This window comes from Talpa occidentalis, unplaced genomic scaffold, assembly GCF_014898055.3.
Source record: "Talpa occidentalis isolate TD23 unplaced genomic scaffold, MPIMG_talOcc4v2.1 talOcc4.9, whole genome shotgun sequence".
NCBI lineage: Eukaryota > Metazoa > Chordata > Mammalia > Eulipotyphla > Talpidae > Talpa > Talpa occidentalis.
In genome coordinates, this window is record NW_023605305.1 from 110,180,993 (window position 1) to 110,198,968 (window position 17,976).

At 41.5% G+C, this 17,976-nt stretch overlaps 1 protein-coding gene across 10 annotated transcripts in view; it reads right to left on the minus strand.

Moving 5' to 3' along the window:
- DENND2C (DENN domain containing 2C) overlaps positions 1–17,976 on the minus strand; it is a 65,642-nt gene that overhangs the window by 4,327 nt on the left and 43,339 nt on the right. For all 10 annotated transcript variants that reach the window (XM_037499796.2, XM_054691039.1, XM_054691036.1 and 7 more), the window contains 10 exons: positions 12,977–13,021; positions 10,738–10,925; positions 8,094–8,203; positions 5,826–5,895; positions 5,232–5,309; positions 4,299–4,439; positions 3,383–3,531; positions 2,761–2,938; positions 1,809–1,850; positions 815–920 (listed from right to left, as the gene is read on the minus strand). In XM_037499796.2, coding sequence (XP_037355693.1) covers positions 815–920; positions 1,809–1,850; positions 2,761–2,938; positions 3,383–3,531; positions 4,299–4,439; positions 5,232–5,309; positions 5,826–5,895; positions 8,094–8,203; positions 10,738–10,925; positions 12,977–13,021 — 1,107 coding nt within the window. The remainder of the gene's footprint in view (positions 1–814; positions 921–1,808; positions 1,851–2,760; positions 2,939–3,382; positions 3,532–4,298; positions 4,440–5,231; positions 5,310–5,825; positions 5,896–8,093; positions 8,204–10,737; positions 10,926–12,976; positions 13,022–17,976) is intronic.

Below are 17,976 nucleotides of genomic sequence, written 5' to 3' on the forward strand. Positions count from 1 at the left end.
TTCCAAGTCCACCAGTGAGACCAAATTGAATCTGTTTTCCCATTTTTACCTGCTTTACACTACGTGCAGCACTTGTGCTGACCACCTCCTCCTTCCTTGTCTCCCACTTCTTGCTCTTCTGACTTCTCCATCCCTCTCCTGCCTGATGACCATGCGTTTGTTTCTCTCTTGCCTCTTCTTGAGCATTGGACTCAGCCCACCCCTTCTCAGAGATAGTGGCTCCCCGAATTAATAATGTCCAACCTCAGGTCTCCAGCCAGATATTGCACCAAATCTCACCATTATCTTTCAGGCTATCTATGGGTCATCATCATCATCTGGCTGCCCCAATAGCACTTACATTCTATTTATCTAAAAGTTACCAAATCAGGTCCTGTTTTGCAAGGCCTAAATCATTGTATTTCCTCAAGCAGGTTAGTTTCTCATCTGTCCCATTCCACATGCATCTTGAACAAAATGAGTACTTAAGATATGTCAAACATTGTATTAGGTGCCTTACAGATGTAATGATCCAATTTAGATTTCTTGCATCTGGCCTCACTGAGAAAGCGACACTGAACATGAGCCAGAGGGAGGAAAGCAGGAATCAGGTGGCTATCTGGGGAAACAGCATCCTGTAAAGAGCACTAAGTATGTGCAAAGGTCCTGCAATGGAAGAGGCTTGCCCATCTGAGGATCAGCAAGGAAGCCAGCTATAAGTTTCTCAAGACCCAGGAAAACTCATTCTACTATTGTCTATCCCTTAGCAGGGTGCTGGGCATTCAGAAAATATTTGCCACCTTGACCGTAAGTTCTCAGCCTATTTGTTGCATACCTTGTGAAAAATTCGGCTCCTGAGTCAAGATTTCATTTCGTTCTTCCAAAATCTGCATTAGGGCAGCTTGGAGTTTAGGTGGTAGAATTTCATCCTCATCAGACACCTTAAGAGAAGAAATGGAGATTTTTTTTCATGTGCTTTGAGAGAGAAAGTCTCAAACATGCACTAGTTTGGGTCCCCAAAATTCAACAGATGACTTTGTATGTATTTGGGTTAAAGAGTCAGTCTGAAACTTCCTTCCGTGCACTGAGAAGAACCCATATTATCTTAACTATATTTTTAAAAAATGCATACACTTCATTAAACCACCTGGCATTTTCCTACCAATGATCTCATCTATAGATCATATGCTATATTACAAAAATCATCCCCAAATAATTGTGTTTCAAGTGTGATCAGCTAATTGATTTTTAAAAAGACAAAGTCTTGGGAAACATTTTTTTTTAATCACCATGTGCTCACTGCTGACAAATCTATGTACAGGTTACATACAGAAGGTTGATCTAAGATGATTTTACTAACTCCCCCTTCCAGTTCAATACCCAGAATAAATGACCACATCTTTTATGCTCCACCTATACACTATACAAATTTCCATTCTATCATTCCTAAAATTTCATGGATGTATCTATTCCCTAATCCATTCGACTATAAGGTCTGAGGGCTCAGACTGTCTCTTGCTGTCTTTTGATTCTGCCAGCCTAGAAATAACTGATGCTTAATACATGCTTTGTTATATTTCATTAAATTACAGGCTTATATGTCAACCCATCTTTTGAGACTGGCACTTAATCTGTTTCCTTCTTCCTTCTTTGAGATAAACAGTTCTAAACCCAAGCCAGATTTTTCAGGTCAATCTCTTATGATTGTGTGTCAAGTAAGAATGTATAAGAACTAAGAACCTTGTCTGAGTCACCTTCTCTAGGCACTTTCATAGATGTTCTGTTCAATTATCACCAAACATTATATAATCACCTCTTTTGTCACTCACCTCCTGTAAGAACTTGTCAGCACAGAGATCAACTATCAGCACCTATGGGACGAAGAAGCCAGACAAGTTAAACCGGAGAGACATTCACAGAGAAATGTATCAGCCAGTGCTGGATCAGGATTATGTCTTGATACTTTCAAGAGGTGGGACTAGTTTTAAACAAAATTAACTCAAAGTCATAGCCCATTTAAAAGTTAACCCATCAACATTTCCACAATCTTTGCAGTTTTGGGATTAATTGTTCTAGAAGTTTCCAAATCTGAAATGCACATGGAGCTGCAAATACAAGAGCCACAATCCGCAGTTCTGCAGCAATGACACTTCCTGCCGGTCAACAGTCCATGTCCATGTTGCAGGCTAAGGAGGAGCCAGTGTGTGGCATCGTGCAGCCCCTCAGCGTTGGGGGCAGCAGCACTGGCCGCCATGGCAGTTTGGCCCAGAGAAACGCCATGCTACATGGCTACACCATTTTTTTTCACTGTCATGAGAACTTTTAAGATCTACTTTCTTATAAACTCTCAAATATAGAATATAATATTGTCAATTATGGTTACCATGATGTACATTATACTCCAGAACTTACTTACCTTGTAACTGGAAGTTTCACTTTAAAAAAAAAAAAAAAAAGGAAGGCCTCTGGGCCTCCCTGGTGGTGCAAGGGGTTAAGATGCAGCACTGTGAAGCTCCCTCGCCAGGGAGCTGACCCACATGGCACAGCAGACCTCTCCTGTCTCGCCTGCTGCTCCCCTCAGCAGTGTATTTCAGTACATCTGTCCGTTCTGCTTCCCACTCTGTCTCTGCTGAATCCTCTCTCACACACACCCACCACCTGCACCTCTGGCCTACACCCCAATTCTTGTATGCAAAAAAAAAAAAAAAAAAAAGCCAGATGGGACTTTGGATGCAGCTATCTATCTTATATATATGCCAGGTGCTACGTCTCCCATCTCACCTCTTCGACGGGCAGGTCCTGGAGCTGCGGTAAGGAGCAGGACAGGATCCCGATGAGGAATGGAGTGGGCGAGCACACTATGTCGATCATGGACACGGGCAGGACGGGGATGTAGGTGTGCTGCCAGGTGAACGGGTACAGAGTGGCGACCGCAGCGTGGCCGCATTTCGACAGGGTGCTGGCAAGGGAAAGCGAACGGTGTCACACACAGAGCAACGCAAGGATGGAGCCGCGCGTGTCATGTTACAGAACCACAGACTGATGCCGGTCAGTGCGTGTTCCGTGATGAATGGGTAATCACACAGTGATCCGGAGTGACTATTTGTTTTTAACATTTTATTTGAATTTTTAACATGACTTACTAAAAATCTTTCAGCTCGTCCCACAACTTATATTGTTAAAAATTCATGTCTGCTTAGAAAGTATTACCAATTTTTAACAACAGTTTAAGCAAAAAGCAATTAGAAAGGTACATTTATTACACCCTCCTCCCCCAAAGTCATGGTTATTTGTCATTTGGAATTATTCACATCACTATGGCATTAGGTAACCAGTATTTTAATATGCCCCCAAATTTACAACAGCAACAACAGTATGAAGTGACGTTTTACTCATTTCTCACCTTAGGCTGTTGGCGACAAAGATGACCCTCCGCTCCAATAGGAGAGAGGCGCAGACCCGGATGAGGTGGCCCACACTCAGGCACCTGAAGAGGCACTCGAAGTCCACGTGTTCCAGTCGGGAATCCAGCGGCCGGCAGAGTTCGATGGACTGAAATGCAAGAATTTCATCAGGGGAGCTAAGGAAGGGAGACATCTCTAATGACAACACTGGGGGATCCTATCATTCTTTCATGGGTGATATTCAAAGAAGAGGGTCTGATACACAAAGTGTGTGAAGCTGGGCCTCCCTAGTGGTGCAAGGGGTCAAGTCTTAGCACTAGAAGCTATAGGCAGCTGCTACAGCATGAGTTTGATCTCCGGCCTGGAAGCTGACCCACATGGCGCAGCAGACCTCTCCTGTCTTGCCCACTGCTGCCCTCATCAGTGGATTTCAGTCAGTCTGCCTCTTCTGCTCCCATTCTGTTTCTGGTGAATCCTCTCACCCCCGTACCTCTGGCCTGTACCCCAGTTCTTGTATGCATAAATAAATCTTTTTTTAAAAAAAATAAGAGTATGTGAAGCTGCCCACTGACCCCAAGGCCTAGTAAGGTTATTTCTGTGCTGTAAATCTGGTAAAATCCATTATTTTACCTGACTAGTATGCTACTCTCCATGTATCACATTGAAATTGTCATTATGTAGGATCCACCTACGAATGGTAGAAAATCTCTGTCTCCAGTGGGTCTAGGATCAGCTAACTCACTAATCAGTTGGTTATTTCTCCCTACTTTGGGGGACTAACACATATTATTCTTTACAGTTTCTGGAAAGGACAAACCGTGCCCTAAGACTTTTGACTATTTAGTGTAAAAGGCCCTACCTCAGAGAGAGAAAGGTCTGCTCTCTGGGCTGTTTTCAAAGTGTCGTGAGACTTACCCCATCTCCAGCCCCGGGGAGGTAGCTCTTCACCGTGATGGTGCGCCCAGGAGCAGGGAAAGGCGCCTCCATGACGCTGCGCATGAAGGGGTGGACCAGAGCCGGAGACATTTCTCGCCTCTTCTCTACTTCATCCAGAATCTACATACAGAGTGCTATTTTATTACAAATTCAGTTCAAAACCATCGAGGATCCTATTAAAGGGACTGCCAAATTGAGTGCACAAATTTGAAAATAACCAACAGATTTTAAGACAGATAAGCTGCTACAACCAAAAAAGTTTATCAGGGTCTTCCTGGTGTCGCAGGGGTTAAAATCTCAGTACTTTCAAGCTATCACCAGCCACTCCCGCCAGGGAGCTGACCCACATAGCACAGCAGACTACTCCTGTCTCGCCCGTACTTTGGTTGATCTGCCTGTTCTGTTCCCCACTCTGTCTCTGGTGAATCCTCTCACCCCCCCGCACCTCTGGCCTCCATCCCAGTTCTTATACGCATAAATAAATAAAAATAAATCTTAGGGGGAAAAACGTTCATCAGTGGCCTCGTATTTCTTGGGGCTATCTTTTACACCCCCCAAGTAAAGTTATTAAAATAAATCAATTTATTTTTAGAAGAGAGGGTCCTTTCCATTTCACTAAAGTAGGGGAAAAAAAAGTGACACTCACAATGATACCTGGTAATTTGGGGTCTGGGAAAGATGAGAAAGAAGATAAGCTTCAGGTCATGGTCATGGTTCTTTAAAATGGGAGGTTTAGCAAATAGAAATGAGGATGAACAGCCTCTAGATTAGAGATCTGAATTCAAACCTTCTAACCTGTGGCTCTCAAGGGGAGCACTTACTTAAGCGGTATGTGACAGTGCATGCCACTTGCCACTGCTTAGTGAGCTCATCAGAGACACAACCCCCGGTTACAGGCCCCGCCCCACTCACCTTGGAAAAAAGGTTGAAGCAGCCAAGGCGACTGACCATGCAGTAAACCTCGGGCAGGCGCTTTCCTCTGCCTTCCGGCTAAAAGACAAAGTTAAGCAGCACAAGTTATTACTGATCTGGACACTTTTAATACTCTCTTACCACTTTTCAGTACAGAGAAGAAACCAAAGCTCTTACCCTAAATGGGCACTGAAAGATGGGAAAATGCTAAAAATGATAGCATGGTTTATTCCAAATTTGGTGAAGGCATCTAAGTGAGAAGTAATCCTGAGCTCCTTCAAATGGGTTACTGTGCTCCATTCCACAAATACACACATACACACATACACACACACACACACACACACACACATATATCCTGGACTGATATATAAAATAAATAAATATAATAAAATAAATTCATACCATTTCTATTCTGGAACAATCCATGGCTAACCCCCCAATTTGTTCTTATGGTTTAAAGTTAATATCATTTCTTTCACACACACATCGTGGCGTAGCCCTCAAATGCATCTAGAGACTGTTCCTGAAGTTCCTAGTCGGGTTCTACGGTTCCTTAACCACCTCTGACTGTGGCCCAAGTCTGGCACTTACCAAGAGCTTCTTGCAGTAGCCAAACCACCGGCTGCCATCTTCACCAGTCAAGACAAAGGAGAATGTTTCACTGAAAAATAGTTAATAATTTGAGATCCAAACAACTGCTACTGGCATTCTTCATGGCACAATTAAAAATTAAGGACTAACAGCAATCATTTTGTGGCCTAAGGGGGGCATCAATATTACATTTATTGCAAGTCATATTCCTCCCGAGGGAGAATGTCCAGTTCTCGGGAGTCTTGCTTTGCAGTGGTGAGAACAGCATAGGTGAGGACAGGCTGGAGGGGCCGCTGCCTCTTTCTACATTCTTATTTACCCAGTCATGCTATGATTCGAGTCCGTTTTCCTTTTGTTGAATGTCCAATTTAGCTGGGGTTGGGGTAGGGGTAGGGGTAGGGGTAGGAGTAGGGGTAGGGGTAGGGGTAGGGGTAAGGGTAGGGTTGGTAAGACATTTTCCATTTCAAATTCTATTAAGTTTTGAGAGGTGACACGGACAAGTGATAGGCAAAGGATTATATCCTCAATATATAAAAATCAAAAGCAAAAAATCAGCTCCTCTTTAGAAACATAAACAAAAGAGAAGCACATGTAATTTACAAAAAAGAACACTTCAAGATGCCCAAAGACCTCCCCGGTGGCACAACAGTTGTAAGATGGGCTGCAAAGCTGCTCGCAGCCTCTGCAGCACCGGTTTTATCCCTGGCCACCGGCGAGGGTCCCACATGGCGCGCAGACCTCTCCTGCCGCCCGCTGCTCCCCTCAGCAGTGTATTTCATTGGTCTACCTGTTCTATTCCCTGCTCTGGCTCTGGTGAATTCTCTCACTCTCCTGCGCTTCTGACTGTACCTAGTGCTTGCTTAAATAAATAAATAAATAAATAAATAAATAAATAAAAAAAAAAAAAAAAAAAAAAAAAAAAAGATGCCCAAAGAAATTTTAATCAAAGAAATCCAAATGTGAACAATGAATACATTCCTATCTATGGATTAAAATTAAAAATTGAACAGAATATGTTAAAATATTTACAGTGGTTATCACTGAATGCCAATGATTTCTAATTTCTGCTTTTTATTTACTGCTCTGCATTTTCCGAACATTCTAGAATAAACATACATGACTTGTCAGAGGTCAGGAAACTGACCAGGGAGCCAAGTCCATATGAAAGAAGCTGCTGGACCTCCCCCGTGGCCTAGGGGTCAAGGCTCAAGGCATTATCACCCCTAGGATCTAGGTTCCATCCCCAGCCAGGGAGCTGACCCACATATGTTGCAGCAGACCTCCCCCACCTCACCCGCTGCTCTCCCTAGCAGTGCATTTTAGTAGATCTACCTGTTCTGCTCCCCACTCCATCTCTGGTGAATCTCTTCATCAACCCCCCCCTCCCCACACCTCTGGCTTACACCCCAGTTCTTGTAAGCATGCATGCATAAATAAATCTAAAAAAAAAAAAGAAAGAAGCTGCTGACATGGTTGGCAGTGCCGTTGACAAGACAAAGCATTAGGACTGCTGGCTGAAGAGAAGCATGGATCAGGCTCAACTGGTTATGAGACACAGCAGCTCAGTCTGGAGGCAATATGAGGTGGGAGAACAGAGCTACTTAGGCAACAGAGGCGGCTGTCCTCCAGTAGGCCATCAGCATGTGACATGTTCACATAATCAAGCTTTGCAGCCTAAACCGCATCATCAATAATTACAGTTCTGAACAAAGCAGTTATGCCTCTATGAGCAGGATTCAGAGATGACAAGCCTTATTCATTAATGTGGTCATTTCCTCTAGATTCTGGGAAGAAAGTCTTTACTTCCCACTAGACTCACACCTCCCAAAGAGGAGCCTTCCCCTGTGCATGTCCCACGGGGGAACACAGAGTCTGGGCTGTGGTTGCCGTCAAGCTGGAGGAAAACTAAGAGGCAGCAAACACTCTGTTGTACCTGTGCTTCTCAGCAGAGCCCCTAAGCTCAAGTATTTTTTTCCTTTTCTGTCCACTTGGTGGCATTTCCGATTGTACGTCAAGTGGAACTTTTTTTCCCAGCAGGATTGGCAAACTGAAGAGCCTCTAAACTTGTTTTCCCTTTGACACTGAAATTACGATGTCTTTCCTTTTTGTATCACACATAGGAAATGTTTTAAATTGTTTCTTCCTTTCCTTTCACTGCATCCTTGATCTGCCCCGGTGTCGTTTCACAGCTGGTCTACCCATTTCTCAAACACTGATTCTACTTTTGCAACTCCAGGCAAGAGAAATCAGATCAAGCAGCCCACTTACCTCTTGAGTTCTGAGGTTGGCACCCAGTCCTTTGAATCGGGAAAACAAAACTTGGGGATAACTTTGAGTCTCTCTTCAGTGTCCTTGGACTGCTTAAAGCCATGATCACCCTGGAAAAGATAACGCTGCAAGTGACTAATATTCTAAATAGGTGCAGAACAGAAATAAAAACAGCTTGGTCTCAGGAAATGAGGTCTCTGAGAAGCTTACGCATTTAAATTAGCAAGGCTTTGTGTTGCTCAACAAGTTTGGAAGGCCAAGACTGGTAATCGCTGCAGGTGCGCTGAGAACAAGCATTATTAAGAACAAAGAATCCTATTTTTTTAACCTAGAAATGGTACTCAAGGAGATCCATAATCTGATGAGATGACTGAAAATAGTTTCTTACCTGGAGGTAGAAACTTAATTCAGAATTCACATATTAGTGGGAACCAAATATTTTTATGAATCATGCAGCATGATTCACAATGTACTGGTAGCACAAACCCTGTCAGCTTAAGAGATTCTGATCAATAACCAAAGATGTTTTGAAAAGGCAGACTCATGCTATTTAGAAATGATACTATTTTTAGAATTCACCCCACATATAATCATTTCCTTCAGCATATAATCTTTGCTGCCTAATTACTGGTTTGCAACTTCCTATAAAATTTTAGCAGAGAAGAAAGACCCCTTGTGAAAGTCTGATATTGTACTTTCAGAGACATTCAACATTTAGTTAAAAGACATTCAGAAATTTGCATAAAAGCAAGCAGATAATAAATCTAATTACTATACTGCCTACATGTAACTAACAAAAACAATCTAATTTCTAATACAAAACATGCAGCTATTTTGGGTGACCTGGATATTCAGCTCACAAGTGGACAAGTGTTCTAACAAAATTTTAGTTGTATTATATTCTACTATATTCTTTCAAGGTTTTCTACAACAGAATTAAGAGGAGCTCAGGCAGCTCTTTTCCTTGCTCATTTCTGGGAGCCTGACATGCAAAGATGGCTTAGAGGCATCCCCGAAGCACCGCTGCACTCTAATGGGTCTGCATTTGGTTCTGAGCCCAGGCTGTGTTGAAAACAGGCTCAATCTCAAGATTTCTCTCAACAGATATAAAAGTGATTAAAAAACAGTGGAAAAATTAAGCTTTTCTTTATGGAAAATCAGGCTTCTCAAAACTACCTCGCTGACATTATTTTTCAACTCTCTGGTACAAACCAGGCGGTTGATAAGAGTGCTCTCAAGCCATACTGAGGAATTTTATAAAAAATGAAACTGACTGACTTATTATAGGGATGCTGCTTAAGACTTTCAAAAAAAAGGTCTCGGATTCTAGTACAGTTGTGTTTCACTAGCTTTTTCATAAATACATACTTATGTGAAATCTGATTTTTTAACAGATGACAAGATTTTATTGTTTTTGTAAAAACACTGCAAACCAAAAAGCATGTTTGTGGACTCAACATGCTCAGAGGTTACCAGTTTGTTTCACTCCTTGTATCCGCTGCTACCAAACTCCAAGCCACATTTGGGGCCTGTCATGTAAGCTCCATGACAGCAGAGGCCAAGATCTCTTCCCTCTGCATCCCCAGCACTAACCTCCACCAACAGTAAGTATTTAAGAAATATTTGATTAAATAAATCTGTTTTGAAAAAGGTAAAGTGAACCAAACAATACTGTTAATAAAAATAGCTACCATTTATTGAAGTGCTTACTGTGTGCCAGAAACTGCATTAAGCACTTTATAAATATTGTATCACTAAGTCCTCGCTAATAACAGCATTATATAGGGCTTACGACATGCCGGGTACTGTTCTAAGTGCCTTATAAAAATTAGCTCATTTAATTCTCACGACAGCTCAATGGGGTGGACACTATTTGGATTACCACTTTGAAATGAAGAAATCAGGCACACAGCAGTTACGTAAAAGTCAAAGTCAGAGGGGCCTCCCGGATGGCGCAGCGGTTGAGCGCTGGGTTGCGAAGCTGCCCGAGGCCTCTGCGGCGCCGGTTCGATCCCCGGCTGCTCCCCGGCCACCGAGGAGGGTCCCACATGGTGCACAGACCTCTCCTGCCGCCCGCTGCTCCCCTCAGCAGTGTGCTTCGGTCCTTCTGCCTGCTCTGCTCCCCGCTCTGGCTCTGGTGAATTCTCTCACCCTCCCGCGCTTCTGACTGTACCCCGTGCTTGTATAAATAAATAAATAAATCTTAAAAAAAAAAAAAAAGTATACCATTGTTTCTTGCATTGTCCCCCAAATGTTTAAAAAAAAAAAAAAGTCAAAGTCAGAGAGTTAATAAATGGCAAATGTAGTTATTTGGCTCAGACTCCATGCTCTAAACGGTCACATTTATTATTCCCCTCATTAAGTATGAGAAAATTGAGGCTTTGTAACTGCTAAAGGTCATTTGGTAAACAGCAGAGCAACAAATTAAAAAAAAACAGAATAATTTGGAGAATGAGCCTTATATTCCCTGTGGCTGCAGCTCACACTGACGTCACCGGTGTCACTTTACCAGATCCCACGAGCAGCACAGTCTTAGTAAGAGCTAATGGAGATGACAGTCAACAAGAAGAGAGGAAGTAAGTGCACACAGACACACAGACCCAAAAGAACACTCCAGAGTGCCTCTTGGCCTCCTTGCACCTACCTTACCAGGGAACTGTTGAATGACCTGGGGAACATAGCTTATATCTGATGTCTTCTTCTGTAGCGATACCACCACAAAAAGTTCAAACAGCTGCTGCTCCTGTAGCTCGATAAGGTCCCGCTCTAAGGTCTGGTAGTGTGGGTTCCTCTTGGCCGAGTGCTGCAGCTGGGCCAGGCGCTTGTGGCGGTCTGGAAGAAGAGCACAGAGCTCGGTTGCCCATCTGCCCAGTAGTGCCCATGCACTCGAGCCTACAGGCCTAAGGAATCTTCACTCAGTTGCTAAATGAAGGTTAATGAGCCAGTGTCTGCCACGCAGACACACCTGTCGGGTCTAGGACATAGGATGTACACGGGGGACAGGTAGAGACTGGCGGCGGTGGCTGTCGATAATCTGTAGGCATGACATGCCTTTTGCTACCCCATCTTTCATGGCCTAACAGCAAAGCAGAAGGAAAATGCTACATAAAAGCACTGGCCTGACAACAGATCCCATTGTTAGGACCATGACATCATAGGCAGGAATGAAAGAAGTGATGAAAGAAACGAGTCCTACAAGGGATAAGCGATAAAGGGATGAGTCTGATAAAATAAAAAATTTTAAAAAAACTATCCTCTCATTAAAGAAATGGTCCTTTTCCCTTGACTCTTCTGACACTGGTTACTAGTTACAGGCACAAGCTTCTATCAGCAATGGTGCTACACTCGAGGGTGCAAATGAAGCATAAGAAGACACCTATTAGTAGACTATTTCCAAAAGAAGGAAATTATGGAAGCATACTATGTAGACAGTACCAGCAATACCACCAAACAGAATCGCATTTCATCACTGTCTCATTATCTTTACATTCTGAACAATTAAGGGTCACTTCCTCAAGGGGAAGTACTTGGAGAAGGAAGAGTCGAAAATCCCCAGACATTTGCTTCTGTGTCATTTTGAGCAAGTGACTGAAAGACTCATCCTCTAATTGCTTTGCTTTGCTTTTGAGATATGACTCACTCTGCCCCCAAAGAAATTACACTGTGGACCAAAATTTAAAAAAACACATCCAAGAGAAGCTCCCTAGAATCAGCAGTATGTTGAGAGTCCCAGGCAAAGTCTTACTCATGCCAGAGGACCAGATCAAGTCAAGACAAATGTTTAAGTTCTGTTTCTCAGTAGCAACAGAACCAAATTGATTATGTTCACCCAGCCAGGCCAAACCTGGTGATGAGCTAAGTTTCACCCTCAGTCAGGCTACAAAATCAAACACCTAATTCAGGCAGGAGGAGGCAACACATGACTATTAATCATAAGCGCAGAACACCAGACCGGAAACTGCCCTGAGCTCAGCCTGTTAATTCATGCCTCCTGCTTTTCCCATCCCTCAGGATGTCAAGCAGTGAAACAGGAACTGCCTGACTTGCTCTGAAAATCTCTTTGATGACAGTTGCAGAGAACCACGAAGCACTTGAATACAGGGGGAATAAAAAGTGCTTTGCATGGCTATATTCTAACAGAAAAGAAAGGCACAATCATCTGGAATATAAATGTTTGAGTAAGAAATACACTGAAGGGCCTCCCTGGTGGTGCAAGGGGTTAAGCACAGCACTATGAAGCAATCCACAGCCTCAGCATGAGTTCGATCCCTGGCTGGCCAGGGAGCTACCCACATGGCGCAGCAGACCTCTCCTGACTCGCCCGCCCGCTGCTCTCCTCAGCAGTATGCTTCGGTTAATCTGCCTATTATGTTCCCCACTCTCTTTCTCTGGTGAATCCTCTCACCCCTCCCCACCCCCCGCATCTCTGGCCTATACCCCAGCTCTTGTACGCATAAATAAATAAATCTTTTGGGGAAAAAAAAGAAATATACTGAAATGTTTCCCATCTCAGTGTCAGAGAGCGCAAAGTCACTTAAACAATCGTGTTTGAGTGATGATTCACATACTCTGGCTGCCGGGGAACCTGGGCATATAGGTCTGAACATGCAGCTCGACACCACCCCTACAAATATTCCATCTCGAGAATCACACTGGCTTGGCGGACTCCGCCATGGATTTTTAATGCTGTTAAAAATGTGACCATGAACTGTTTAGCTCCCAACTCTCAACAGGTTCTCATAATGAAGAAATCACCCACAAAATGAAACAGTGTGTGGAAAAAGCCTGCTTAGTCACACCAGTAGGTTCCACTCCACCTATACCCTCGATCACCCCGACAGGGACCAACCCGAGAGAGGGAGCAGCCCCGGTGACTCACTCACTCTTTGGCAGATACTCGGCATCACTTTCGTTCCCACTGGTTTCACCTGAAAAGAGAGATTCCATTTGCATTGTCCAACAGCAGGAGGCACATGGGGGGAGAAAACAATGTCAAATGTGCCTGGATCTGGGGCTTGCAGGAAGGCGTGAGGAGGCTGAGCCTTTCTCCAAGCCACTTAGCTCTGTCAGGTTAGGACAGTGACAGCAGAGAATAAAAGGTCTGGTGAGGAAGCTGCTCCATGGCATGGTCTTCCCACACCCTCCCACCTCTGCGGCTAATTCTAGAAATAAATACGACAGCAGTTCAGACTAGTTTTAAAACAAAAGTCTAGCTCAGAGTGGATTGTATTTCTACATTCATATTCTTCTCTTTGTATGTGAGGCATCAAAGGTACAGCACCAGCCTGGCTAAGCAAAAATCTGAACACAGAACAAATTATAAACTTAGGAAAATGTATGGCCGAGAGAGAGGACCAAAAATTCATGAAGTTACATCCAAGCCTTTAAGCTTCCTCTAGGCCAAATGGGACTTTCTTTTACTCTAAATCCTTATAATGCCCAGACTGCTTTGACTTGCTCTTATTTTCCCCAGATTTTAGTATCCTGAGGATAAGAGGCTACGCTGTTGCAACGGAGCATTTTAAACTATAATGTTAGGCACAGAGAAATTGATCAAAAAGAAAAATCTTGAATAAATGCATGAAAATTCTCTAGATTAAGTCTGAAAAGTTAAAAAAGCAAAAATAAAAGATGCTAGAAAAAGCAAAATCTTTAAATGTAACAGGAAAAACAAGCTCTAGGAGTGATAAATGAAGAAAGAATATATCTGATTACATAAAAATACAAGATTTCTGTCTAATAAAAAACCATTAGTAAATTTGAAAGGTAAATAATAAACTGGGAAAAATATCTGTAATACACATTGCAGACACAAGGTTGAGTTTCTTTTTTTTTTTTTAATAAATTTATTTATGCATACAAGAGCTGGGTGTAGGCCAGAGGTATGGGAGTAAAGGATGAGAGGATTCACCAGAGACAGAGTGGGGAACAGAACAGGCAGACTGACTGAAATACACTGCTGAGGGGAGTAGCAGGCGAGACAGGAGAGGTCTGTTGCGCCATGTGGGTCAGCTCCCTGGCCAGGGATAGAACTCGTGCTGCAGTGGCTCAGTGTTAAGACTTGACCCCTTGTACCATCAGGGAGGTCCAAGGTTAAGTATCCTAATATTCAAATAGCCAGTATAAGGAAAACCACAAAACAGAAACAGGAATAAAGGACAGGCAGAGGCAATCCATAGAAAAAATATATAAATGCTAATAAATTTGAAAATTGCTCGAATTCATAATTAAAGAAGAGTGAAATAAAAATAATAAATTGACACAATTTTCAATCATGATACTGGCAAAAAAATAAAAAGCCTTAGTAAAATACTACATTATTAAAGATTATGGGAAAAAAGTAATGTTCACATGTTGTTCATGGAAACGTAAGCTGTCACAACATGTGGGACAATTTGGCAACAGGTGTAAAATTTCAAATGCCTATTTTTTATTAAGTGTAATGCTAGAACTTATTCTATAGCTGCATACTTAAACAAAAATATAAGCAAAGCAGAGGGATTTATATTACAGCAGTCTTTGAAGGTAATATATACATAGCCCTTCAAATATACACACATGTGTATAGAACTCAAATATCCACACGTCAAGTAAGATGTTAAAACAGCCAATAACTACCAGCTAAATACAATTCTTTCAGATATATACAATGACACACGGGAGAGCTATGTGTTTGTCTCCGTGTTAATACTGAAAAAGCTCCAAAATACACTAATTATGCTTTTTTTTTTTAATACCAAGTCTGAATGGTATAAAAGGCTATTTGGGCAGGAGAAAAATATTCACATGTGCATCAAATTTTTCTAGGAGTACTAGGAGGAGGTTTGGAAAACTGGCTTTCCATCTTACTTTCTATTTTATAATTTCTTGCTATGTTCATTTAATTTTATATTAAGGAATAAGAACTTTTTTAAAGACTGCCTCTTCATAAGAGAGGTGGGAAAGGTATATGAGGTGCTACCAAAAAAAAAAAGTAGCTTTTATAACACTGTGTACTATACATGATTTTATAACTTCAAATCAACTACCCTGACAAGAAGTATAATGGGCTTGTAAAGTGCTGTTCAGCATGTGAAGGAACAAACTCTGGGGTCCTAAGTCCTATCTGTGTTGTTAGCTCTCAGGAACTTAAAAAGAGTTTGGAAAGAAAGAAAAGAAAGGGAAGGAGAGGAAAGATAAAGTAACTAGAAAAGATCTTAGAAAAAAAAACATAAGTAGCTTTAATATATTCACATCTGCAACTTTTGATGCTCTGTATTCCAAGACAATGAATCTGAAGGTTAAGAGGTTTATAGCCCAACAGGGAAGTCTATTAAGAATCTGCAGGGATCAAAAAGTATTAGGGCCTCCCTGGTGGCACAAGGGGTTAAGACACAACCTATGAAGCTGTCCACAGCCACTGAGGCTCAGAGTTTGGGGTCCCCGGCCAGGGAAGATACCCACATGGTGCAGCAGACCTCTCCTGACTCATCCGCTGCTCCCCTCAGCAGTGTATTTTGGTCAATTTGCTCTGTTTTGTTCCCTACTCTGTCTCTGGTGAATCCTCTCACCCCCCACACCTCTGGCCTGTACCCCAGCTCTTGTATGCATAAATAAAAATAATTTTTTTTTAAAAAGTGTTAGGTTGCCCCTTTTTTATATGTGACTTCAACACGCAAAATTATAAGGACACAATTGAAGATGAGCAGCAAGTTATTTTGTAATACTTGATAGTCGAGAGTTAAGAAATGTTTAGGTTGGAATATATTCAGTAAACCGAGCATGTACTGACAGAGTAGGTAAATATAATTATCTGGTTCTACCAGGCATTGTTGTTACACAGACAAAAGCTTAAAGAGGAAATCAAAAATCTGAGAACTGTGACTATGAAGCCAGGAGATTCTCAGGCATCAGAGAAATTCCTCTGGTCCACTGGCAGGAGTTGGTAAGAGGCTGGGAAAATTTCCTATGAGTCATGCAAAAGATAGACAAACTCATAAGAAGGGTCTCAACTAAGCCGTGTGTGTGCACGTGTGTGTGTCACACAAACCACAAATCACAATGCTGGATTTTTTTCCTTTTCAATAATGAGGTGTGTTGGGGGGGGATTTGGCTCTTCAAACACTTGTCCTAGGGTCAAATTCACCAAAATAGTTCTAATCCATAAGGCACAGAGCATACAATAAAATAAAGATTACTAATAACCTACTTAGAGTGAAACACCCGAAGAGCAATTATCAACAGGCTACTGTTAATCCGGGAAATGACAATGTTTGGTAAGAATTAGTCCTGGCCCCAGGGTTTTCATATTTTACGTAATTTTCAGCTTGTAATTTATTTCCTTAGCTATGAGACAGTGTGAATAATATCTGCCATAGAGCGTTATTTAGAAAATTAATAACGTAGCCTGAAAGGATCCAGCAAAAGACCAGACACCGGCTTTCATTTTGTGTATCTAGTTCTGAATTACAAAAGTAAAAAGTCTTTGACTGTATCCTTGTTGAGAATAAGAAGACACATGGGGAGGAGATAGTTAAACTGCTAAAAATCAGGTCTATGAGAAAAATTGAGAGGAACTAGTGATGATAGAAAAAAATAAGAGTTTGTGGTGCCATGCGTCTCGATTCAAATCTATGCTGCTTGCTTTTGGCTCTGTCTCTTCCTCTGAAATTAGGATGGTCCCTGGCTCCCAGGATTGGCATATGATATTATGATATAATGAGACAAAGTATGTAAAGAAACTGTTACTTCATTCAATAAATGGTAGCTACTAATAATAAGAATAACCAACAGTATTCCTTCTGCAGAAAACTGAACTGTATTTTTTTTTAATTTTATATATTTTTTACATCATTTTTCATTTTTGCACAATGTATGCATTTTCATCTTGGTTATAGTCCAAACTATATTTTCTTAATTGCTGTTGAAAATATGAAAACTCACATTTAAAATAGTGACCAGTGGTTTTAATTATCACAGTACCTTATGGATTAGAACTATTTTAGTGAAATTGACCCTAAATCAAGTTTTTGAAGAGTCAAATTATAAACAGAAGGGTCTAAAATTGTAGCATGGGGGATTTCATTTTTTGATAGTAATTGTTAGAATCTGTTAGAACAGTTTTTCTTCTGTTTAAAAAATATATTACTAGAAAAGAATGTTTATGTTATATTAGAATATGGATATAAGGAAGACAAAGGGAAAATTATAGAAATAATGGTTATGAATAATCAGGAAAATCAAAACATGGTATAATAGTAAGACTAAGGGCCTCCCTGGGGACCTAGGGGTTGAATCTTAGCACTATTACCACTATGGCCTGGGTTGGATCCCCTGTGCAGCAGACCTATTCTGTCTCTCCTGCTGCTCCCCTCAGCAGTGTATTTCAGGGAATCTGCCTGTTCTGTACCCCAATCTGTCTCTGGTGAATCCTCTCACCACCACCCCACACTTTTAGCCTACACCCCAGTTCTTCAACAAACAAACAAACAAATAAATGAATCTTTAAAAAAGAAAGTAAGACAAATGTGACTACCTGGATGTACACAGACTGAAAGTCAGAATAATGTGATACATTCACTGCAGAAATGTAGAACAGACTTTCATGGAAAGTTAAGAAATTTTTATCTTTTTAAGTCTGCAAAAATATGAAACATTCTCTGATTTGACTTGGCTGTTCTTTCTAAATTATAAAAATTGCTAAATTCCACATGTCTGTGCCAGACAACCAAGTCAAGAATCTTGCTTGAGTTTTTAAGAAAATTCTAGCAATTCCCTATGGAAGTTGAAAGTTTCTTAATAAAGACGGTATCTGTTTTATCTAAGTATCTGAAAGATAAAATTACTGAACATAATGGATGAGTACCATACACTTTCAGATGATATATAACCTGTAATTTATTAA